Source organism: Myzus persicae, unplaced genomic scaffold, assembly GCF_001856785.1.
Source record: "Myzus persicae strain clone G006 unplaced genomic scaffold, MPER_G0061.0, whole genome shotgun sequence".
NCBI classification, from domain to species: Eukaryota; Metazoa; Arthropoda; class Insecta; order Hemiptera; family Aphididae; genus Myzus; species Myzus persicae.
The window spans coordinates 62,554-71,243 of NW_019104348.1; the positions used below are offsets into that span (position 1 = coordinate 62,554).

The following is an 8,690-nucleotide window of genomic DNA, read 5'->3' on the forward strand; positions in this document are numbered from 1 at the left end:
TGACAATATTATGAAAATAATAAAATTATATGAATAACAAAAAAAAATCAGTTTTAACATCAAATTCAGTCTCAACTTTTAAATAAACATTTAAATTGATCCTGGGTAATATATAATGAAGTATTGCCTTATTAATGATTTTCATTAAAATATACATTTATATCTATTAGTACTATACTGTGGTATTAATAATTTATAACAATACAAGTATAACATTATATAAAAAATAAAATAAAATTAACACCTAATTTTTGGTTTATGTAGATAAATAAAACATTCAGTCTTCATTAAAATAAACCTTTGTTTCGGTAATAAATATAAGATCATAACATAATATAATATAATGTGTTTATTCAATTACAAAAAAAAAAATAGCTTCATATATTGATATGTTTAGAACTGATGATTACTTTTGTTTAATTTCATTTTCATTTTTCCAAGCATGACCAAATGGATTTATATGTTGTATCATTAACTTTTAATCTTTTAGGGCAATTTTCTTCGATAGCACTTCTTTTTCCAGATGCTAGCCAAGTTTTTATGTATGGCAATGGTTTAAAATTATTGACAGGTGGACCTGTGCAATTTATAAAAGCCAATGATGATATGTGGTCACTTGTCAGTAAACTTCTTTTGGAGGAAACAATTTCATTCATTGAACTGAATGATCGTTCACATTCTGCCGAAGAAATGGCCAAAGTTTTGACTGCATTCATAAGTGGTTTAATGTTATCATTTAATGAAGAAGGAAAATCTTTATATTCACGAAAGCCTCGTACACTAGCTTGTTCATCTACTTTAAAAATGTTTGATAAACGTCGTATGCTTGTATCACCATACTGAATGTCACAACTATTAGGCCAATTATTTGGAGAAATCATATCTAAATCCGCTAACAAATTATTAAATATTTCTCTCGGTGGATCATTACTCTCTACAGATGACACTTTAGTTGATTGTGTTGTAAACAGTCTTTGTTTTAAATTATTAGCTAAACTTGTAAAAAATTGAGCTGCATTAATTTTAATCACAGAACTTTTATGTTCAAGTATAATACCTTTAAACATTTGTATTTTACATGCATTACTTACTTCTTCATTTCTTGGTCCATTTGTATTAGCCATAGAATTTAAAACTCTAATTGTTCGCTCAATAGATTTATGAGCAATTACAAATGATTGATCTCTCTTTTGAAGTTCAATAGATAAGTCTGATAATTCTGTAAGACCATCATAAAGAATACCTAGATTATGAACAAACTCAATAGGTTTTAATGTATTTCTTAAACCAATATATTTTGATTTTTCTTTTGAAGATCTTTGGTCATCTATCATTGCATTAGAAAAATGTAGATAAAGTGATTCATAATTATTCCAAACTGCCTTTATAGTTTGATTACTAGACGCAACCCAACGAATTGTAAATATTTTACCAATTCTTAGTAATTGTTTATCTAGAAAATTAGCACACTCTTTTAATTCAGTTGTATTTTTTGGTGACATGTGATATAATGAATATAAATTTTCTATAAATGATTGAAAATGATTAACTCCATTTACTTCTTTAAGACAATCAGACACTCCTAGTTCCAGGCGATGATTACAGCAGTGCCACAGTATAATATTAGGAAACATTTTTTGTAATAACACACCAACACCTGCTTTACGTCCCAACATGTTAGAAGCACCATCACTAACAAAGGAAATAAGATTTTTCTTCAAAAACTCATAATTTATACCAAATTTGACTAATGACTTTAATATGTATTCTTTTATAGTAATAGCTGAAGCATTAGGTATTTCTACTATATCAAATAAAAATGTATATATATCATCAGGTTCACCAACAGCACAACGCAAACATATCACTAGCATAGACTTTTTGCTTAATGTAGTAGACTCATCAACTAAAATGGTAATTTTTCTATTATTTTCAATAATATCTGAAGCAATTTTTTTTCTCATTTCCAATGCTATGTGATCAATAATATTTGAGCATGATACATTGCTTTGAAGTACTCTTCCCATGTCAAGCCCATTTAATATTTGAAGATCAGTCATTTTTGGCAAGTCTGTATAGGGACGTTGATATTTAGCAATTGAATAAGCTGTACGGAATATTCTAGCTGTAGATTCATGTTCAGCTGCCTTAACTTTAAAAATATGTTCATCCATAACATTCTTTTCTGACTCAGTAACGATTTTTTAGGCATTTAAATGAGCAATAGAACTTTTGTGTTTAGCAATCTTTTTTCGTAAGTTAGTTTTTTTCTTTTCTAAGCTAGAACCAGATGGATACACCTCACCATTAATCCATTCTGATGACACATGGGAACCTTTATGATCAAGCAAATTTTGTTTTATGCTTTTACAAATTGTACAACCAATATTTTTCTTCTTAAAATATATCCATGGGTATTCTTTTGTAAAATAAGATATCTAAAATTAAAATTAAATTACTTACTATAATCCAAGAACTACAGCTGTAAGCATAAATTACCAGTGTTGGGAAGTTACTGTTTTTTGGTAATTAAATTACAGTACTAATTCCTTATCAAAATTGTAACTAAATTATTTTTAAGTTACTTTTTCTTTATTTGCCGGTCAAGTTACACTTCTTTTGGGTAAAAAAGTAATTCAATTACAATAGAAGTTAAATTTTTAAAACATATCATTGGAGCTTAATATAACCACTTGTTCAATATGACAATACATAAACTAAATATACTAAATATTAAATAATGACAATCAACAATATAAAATTATTAACAAATACTTATTTTGCCACACATTAAATATTAAACTTTTTTTAAAATTTATTTTAAATTAATTGTAAACAAAAGTGCATTTTCAAAATTACAGTCACTAATTTTAGATTGCTTTTTAGTGCATGTATTAAATCAATGAAAGTAACGAGTAATCAATTAATAATTACTACAAAAAAGTAACTCAAATAATATATAAATAATATTTACAATAAAATATAATTAAATTACCATCAAATTACTTAAAAAGCAATTTCGTTATAGGAACTTGTAACTTAAGTAGGTACATACTTTCCAACACTGTAAATTACCAGTATATATATTAATATTGTACTTACTTGTTTTAAGTCCCAACAATCTGGAAACTCTGTATCAGACTCAAATTGCATTTCTTTAGTACCATGATCATCGTCAAGACTAGTTTCGTTTGTTACTATATTTTGTTTGGTAATATTAGGATTTATTTCACTATAATTAATGTTATTATCATTATTGATTACTTTAGTTTTAGTAAAAGCGTACTTTAGTAAACCAGACATAATCCTATGGTATAATAAATAATAAAAAGGTAATTAAAAATAAACAAGCAATAGTAATATTTTTAAAAGTTATGTTCACGCGTTCAATGCCGTGCCGTTAGTCCGTTAGTCCGTATCACCACAACGAATTTCTGCCCGGTCGTCTGTGCGTCGACTATATTTGCTTATAATTTATAAATAATATTTTAATGGAAACCCTCTACATTTGATTAAATTTATTATCGATAATATTCAGTGTATTATTACTGATAAAATCTGTTTGGTCTCTTTACTCCGGGAAAAATTGAAATAATAGATGTATTTTTAGACCAAACACTGAACCAAATACACCATTCAATTAGTAATGTTATCACAAATGGGCCCAGAACTCAGAAGAAAAAATCAAAATAATCAAACGAATATATTTTTACTCTATGTATATTGTATAATGTAATGAACAATCATCATTCATTACCACTTTTTGCGTTACCTACCAATAGGTAGGTTAGTATATATATAGTATACATATATACTCAGATTTAAAATGTTTTTTATACTTTTAAATTTTAATGTAGGTATTAACATTCAGTTTTTATGATTAAATGAATATTTTAACCGTTCCCCGGAAATTAAACTAAAGGGGACGCAAAACTAAAGCTAAGCAAAGAAGGGGAACGCCGTCCCCCTCCGTCCCCCCCCCACTTTAACCACTGCATATTGTTGAAAAGCAGAACAAGTTAGTTTCATATCAATCAACTTTCGATACAGTGTATTCATTAATTAAAGCAGACATCAGTATTCTACAATCATTTTGTCAGCGAAGTGATTTTACAAACCAATATATTCAACATTTTGATTTTAGCGTTTATATTATAAAGAACGATGATTGTTGTTTTATATATGAAATACTTCAATTATACAATAATTCATTATCAGATACACAATTTTAAAGGAATTAATGACATAAAATAAATTTAGTGTAGGTAGATTTTTTTTTTTTTACTTTTTGAACTTCATATCATTCATAGTTACCGTAGAATTTATATCAATATTATAATAAAAAAAAAAAACAGAAACAGGATTAATTAATTGTTATTATATCTTTATTATATGATCATTAAAATGTAAATATAAAAAATTTATCATTATTTTATATAAACATCAATTATTTATAGTTAATGTGATGATTTATATATTTAATAAATTATTTGGTATTTTATTTAATTTTATTATTTTAAATTAATTTTCGTTTCGGATCTGATGAAAATCGATCCAAAATATTCCGTACAAATAAATCCCGTATTTAAAAAGTTAGTGTGTGTGTGTGTGTCGTTAAAATATTTAATCTAGTTACTAGTTCATTCGGATCATCATAATGCAACACGCCTACCTCGGTTATTTAAACTTAAGTGGCTGTCGATATTTATACCTAATTCTATCCAGTTAAGGAGTAGTTGGTTAGCTATTCCCACTACACGAACCGATCTTGTGAACCGGGTTGTTGAATTGGTAAAAATAAAGTTTTCTAAGTTATATTTTACAGGTCCTAGAAACTTATGACCTGCGTTCATAAACTAACACAATTAAACACGATATAGCAACGTATACAAGGTTTATTCAATATTTAGAAAGTAGTAATATTATACAGTACACTATCACCTGAGTAACCCTGTTCTTAAGGGTAGTATATGGAAGATCACAGGAGTAGCGGAGTACGAGTTGAAACAATTATTTTATTATGTTTTATCTATAAGGTAGGTTATTATACCTATAGTAAATCAAATTAATTATGTAACTTAAAAATGTAGAGATGACTGTTGTCTCTATTTCACGATTCGAACTCGACTGGTTGGCTATGCCAGTGATTTATATTATCGTACTCTACGTTCCTGTGTTCTGTCTACCTAAGCAAATTCATCAAGCGCGACATAAATGACGCGTCAGTAATCTGTAAATCGTTACGCCCTCCGCACACGGTGCAACTGTTTTGCAACGAGAATCTCAAATCAGTTGCGCGAGCAACCGTTTGGCGATTTTGCTTGTCTAGCGTAATAGGAAACCGCACACTTGTCGACCAAAACCAAATCGGTTTGTAATCAATTTCCAACTGGTCGCGTGCAACTGTGCTTGCAGGTCGCATTTCGGTTTCAGTTGCGTGGTTGCATTGTAATAAATGATTAATTTATTACTTAAAATGTATTAAAATTATTATTTTATTATTATAATTATTATATAATACCTGAATATTATATTTTGATAAATTGATAATTCATTCACAATGAATGAGCAGTTGGAAAACATTAAATTTGTCGAGGAGGTAGAAAAACACGAAGTTTTATATAATTATAATCTTCCTGGATACTCAAGAAAAGACCTGACAGAAAAAGCATGGCAAGAGATAGCAGCCAAAGTAAACAGGACAGGTATGTAAAAAAAGTAATTAATATAATATGTTCCTATATGCACTTAATATACACGGAGTATATTAAAAACAAGTCTTTTAAAGAAGGGCCAAATAAACGAATGCAGTATTTAGAATAATATTTCAATATGAATTATTACGTTTCAGCTGTTCTAAAAATAATATTTCCCTATACGAATTGTATTTATCTTTATCCAAGCTATATTAATAATAAAGTGTCTAAAAATACCATACAAAAAATAACATGATATACTAGCTGTTTATGTACTATTGTACTATATTGTACTTTGATTTTATTTATAAATTATAATTATAAGTATAATTACATAATAATAATATAATAATAATCATGTTGTCGTATCATATCGTATCGTATTTCTTATTTCTGGTACAGTGTATTTCCATTGCCATGGTAGAGATGCACGAGGAGAAAGAAAATAATTAGATAAATAATTTATAATAGTATTCGCTGAAGATCTTTCATTTATTGTTACCTGCTGTCTTGGTATTATTGTGACTATACCTACTGCGGCTATTTCATGATCTTCTTGCGTGTCTGTGGGCCTATAGACGATACCCTCTCGTTTACGTACATAATTGTGTAGAATGCAAACCGCTTTAAAAATGTCATTCACTGATTCTACTTTTCGACATCGTATGGGAACATTTAATACTTGAAACTTTTCTGCCGCCATGCCAAAGGCGCATTCAATAGTTTTCCGTCCACGGCTTAACCTATAGTTGAATATTCTTTTAACATTGTCTAATGTCCTTTTGGAATAAGGCCTCAATAAATACTGCGATAACGGGAATGCTTCATCAGCTGCAAAGTAGTATGGAAATGGACTATTTGTCTCATCATATGTTAATGGAGAAGGTGAAGGGATGTCGAAACCTCCGTGTGTAATCCAATACTTCATTGCACTAGCTTTAAAAATGCCTCCATCACTGTTTCTTCCCGCGTATCCCGATTCTATCATCGTGAATAATCCATCTGCATCGCAGCATGCCATTAAAACGACAGAATGGTATGATTTATAGTTATAATTTTGTGAACCTGTGTTGGGAAATTTCTCTATTCGTACATGCTTCCCGTCCAGAGCTCCAATGCAGTTTGGGAGATTCCAAATTGACTCAAAACGATCGGCTATCAATTTCCAATGCTCTCTAGTTTGGTACCGGCATATATATTTCATTTAACGTGTCCCAGATTATTTTAGTTGTTTCGTGCACAATAGTTCCAACTGTAGTTTCCCCTCTTGCAAAGTATAATGAAAGAGACACAAATGTACATCCTGTAGCCAAGTATCTGTTAAAATATAAGTAAATATTATTACATAAAAGAAAAAAGCTCTGACATAAAATTAAATGTTTCTAGCTTCTATAAAATAAATAAAAAACTACCAATTGTCGAACCATTTGGAAATAAATTTATTAATTTTTTTAATTAAAAACACACATGGCTTATATTGCTTAGAGGCTTAGAGCACGATTAAATTATAAATACTAGTAGTATTTTAGTATTTATAATTAATGATACCAATGAAATCACGAGATCCTACTAAATAGTAAATAAATAAATAATAAATAATAAATAATAATAAATTTTTTTTTTATATTTATTATTTATTATTTTTATTACAATGATTTTAGCGTCCGAGTGTAAAGAAAAATGGCGTAATCTTCGTACTGTTTTTACACGGAAAATAAAAACTCCGGCAAGTGGGTCTGGTAGAAATAAAAAAGCATACTATTTAACAGATGCCATGCAGTTTTCTATCCCATTTATAAAAACGTTGGTTCCACCGTCCACTGGTAATCTTCCGGAGAAACCGCAAGACGAAACGACTGATGAAACGATAGAAAATACAGAAATATGTGATGGTCCGACAAACTCATCGTACTCAGATCAGTCTTCAGAACTACAACCGCCACCACTTCCAACATCACCAACGTTAGAAGCACCATTCCTATCACCTTCCGCATCACCAGCATCACCAGTACTATCGCAACAAATTAACCATCCTGAAGAACAGTTCTCGTCTAGAAATAAGAAAAACCTGAAGTTCAAAAATAAATCGGCAGTGGAAGCAGATAATTGTGTGGCTGAATACTTTAAAGCTAAAAAGGCGAGATTGGAAGCAAATTTAGTTACTAATACTTACAACAGTGAAAACAAAGAAGCTCTCAAGATGTTTTTATTAAGTTTGATGCCTGAAGTTGAACATTTTAGTAAGGATCAGATTAAATTATTTAAACGAAAAATTTTCAGCGTTATAGATGAAATATCATCCCAATCATCGTCAACATTCTCGTCGCCATCTACTACTTCATTTCCGACAACACACACTTCGCAATCTACCACGTCGTATACATCTGGGAGTACACCATCAAATGCACTTGAGTATTACAGCAACTTTTCTGGGACAGTCGAAAACTACGATGAGGAGTGCGAGTCCAGTTTCACACCATTATAGTTATTTTAATATTCATTATTAATTTCTTAATTTAGTTATTTATTGATATTATGTTATTATTACGATTAAAATATAAGAAATTCAGAACCTTATAATTCAATAAAGACTAATAACACTTACCTCAGAGTTATCAATATTCTTTCTTCGGCAGACACACATTCTCTCATATTTGTGTTCATTTTATGTATATTAGGAGTAACCAACTTTAACAATTCCCGGTATGAATCTTTTGACATTCTGTAGAACGCTATAAACTTGGTATCAGTTTGATTCAGTTCTTCTGCTGCTATAAACAGCCTGCATTTCATATTTTTCTCTATATATGGATGGGTCCAATATTCCCTTCGTACTAATTTTCGTTGTCTACGGTACTGATAGTAGTCAATTATATCATCTTCATCAGAACTACTCGACATATTGCAAAAGTTTAATGTTTAACTATAAAAAAACTTTGAAAAACTTTAAAAAAACGCACGTTCTTTCCCAACATCAATTCGCATACAACTGCG

General features: G+C 29.4%; 3 protein-coding genes across 3 annotated transcripts; 1 reads left to right on the plus strand and 2 right to left on the minus strand.

Annotated features, from left to right (window-relative positions):
* Nucleotides 1-428: 428 nt before the first annotated feature.
* LOC111041398 (E3 SUMO-protein ligase KIAA1586-like) lies at nucleotides 429-2,174 on the minus strand. Its single transcript, XM_022325665.1, has 2 exons — nucleotides 2,009-2,174; nucleotides 429-1,906 (listed from the first exon to the last, which is right to left on the minus strand). The coding sequence occupies exons 1-2, from the start codon at nucleotides 2,172-2,174 to the stop codon at nucleotides 429-431; spliced, it is 1,644 nt and encodes a 547-aa protein (XP_022181357.1).
* A 30-nt stretch (nucleotides 2,175-2,204) lies between these two features.
* Nucleotides 2,205-3,303, minus strand: LOC111041399 (E3 SUMO-protein ligase KIAA1586-like). The gene is made up of 3 exons (XM_022325666.1): nucleotides 3,287-3,303; nucleotides 3,103-3,232; nucleotides 2,205-2,438 (listed from the first exon to the last, which is right to left on the minus strand). Exons 1-3 carry the CDS (start codon nucleotides 3,301-3,303, stop codon nucleotides 2,205-2,207), a joined length of 381 nt encoding a protein of 126 aa, XP_022181358.1.
* A 2,197-nt stretch (nucleotides 3,304-5,500) lies between these two features.
* LOC111041400 lies at nucleotides 5,501-8,247 on the plus strand. The gene is made up of 2 exons (XM_022325667.1): nucleotides 5,501-5,692; nucleotides 7,318-8,247. Exons 1-2 carry the CDS (start codon nucleotides 5,561-5,563, stop codon nucleotides 8,179-8,181), a joined length of 996 nt encoding a protein of 331 aa, XP_022181359.1. The 5' UTR covers nucleotides 5,501-5,560; the 3' UTR covers nucleotides 8,182-8,247.
* Nucleotides 8,248-8,690: the final 443 nt, after the last annotated feature.

Coding starts and splice junctions, on each gene's coding strand:
- LOC111041398 (XM_022325665.1), bottom strand. CDS start 2,174: ATGGATGAACATATTTTTAAAGTTAAGGCAGCTGAACATGAATCTACA. Junction 1,907..2,008: donor CATGGGAAGAGTACTTCAAA/GCAATGTATCAT, acceptor TTACCATTTTAG/TTGATGAGTCTACTACATTA.
- LOC111041399 (XM_022325666.1), bottom strand. Junction 2,439..3,102: donor ATTGTTGGGACTTAAAACAA/GTAAGTACAATA, acceptor TTTTAATTTTAG/ATATCTTATTTTACAAAAGA.
- LOC111041400 (XM_022325667.1), top strand. CDS start 5,561: ATGAATGAGCAGTTGGAAAACATTAAATTTGTCGAGGAGGTAGAAAAA. Junction 5,693..7,317: donor GGCAAGAGATAGCAGCCAAA/GTAAACAGGACA, acceptor TAAATTTTTTTT/TTATATTTATTATTTATTAT.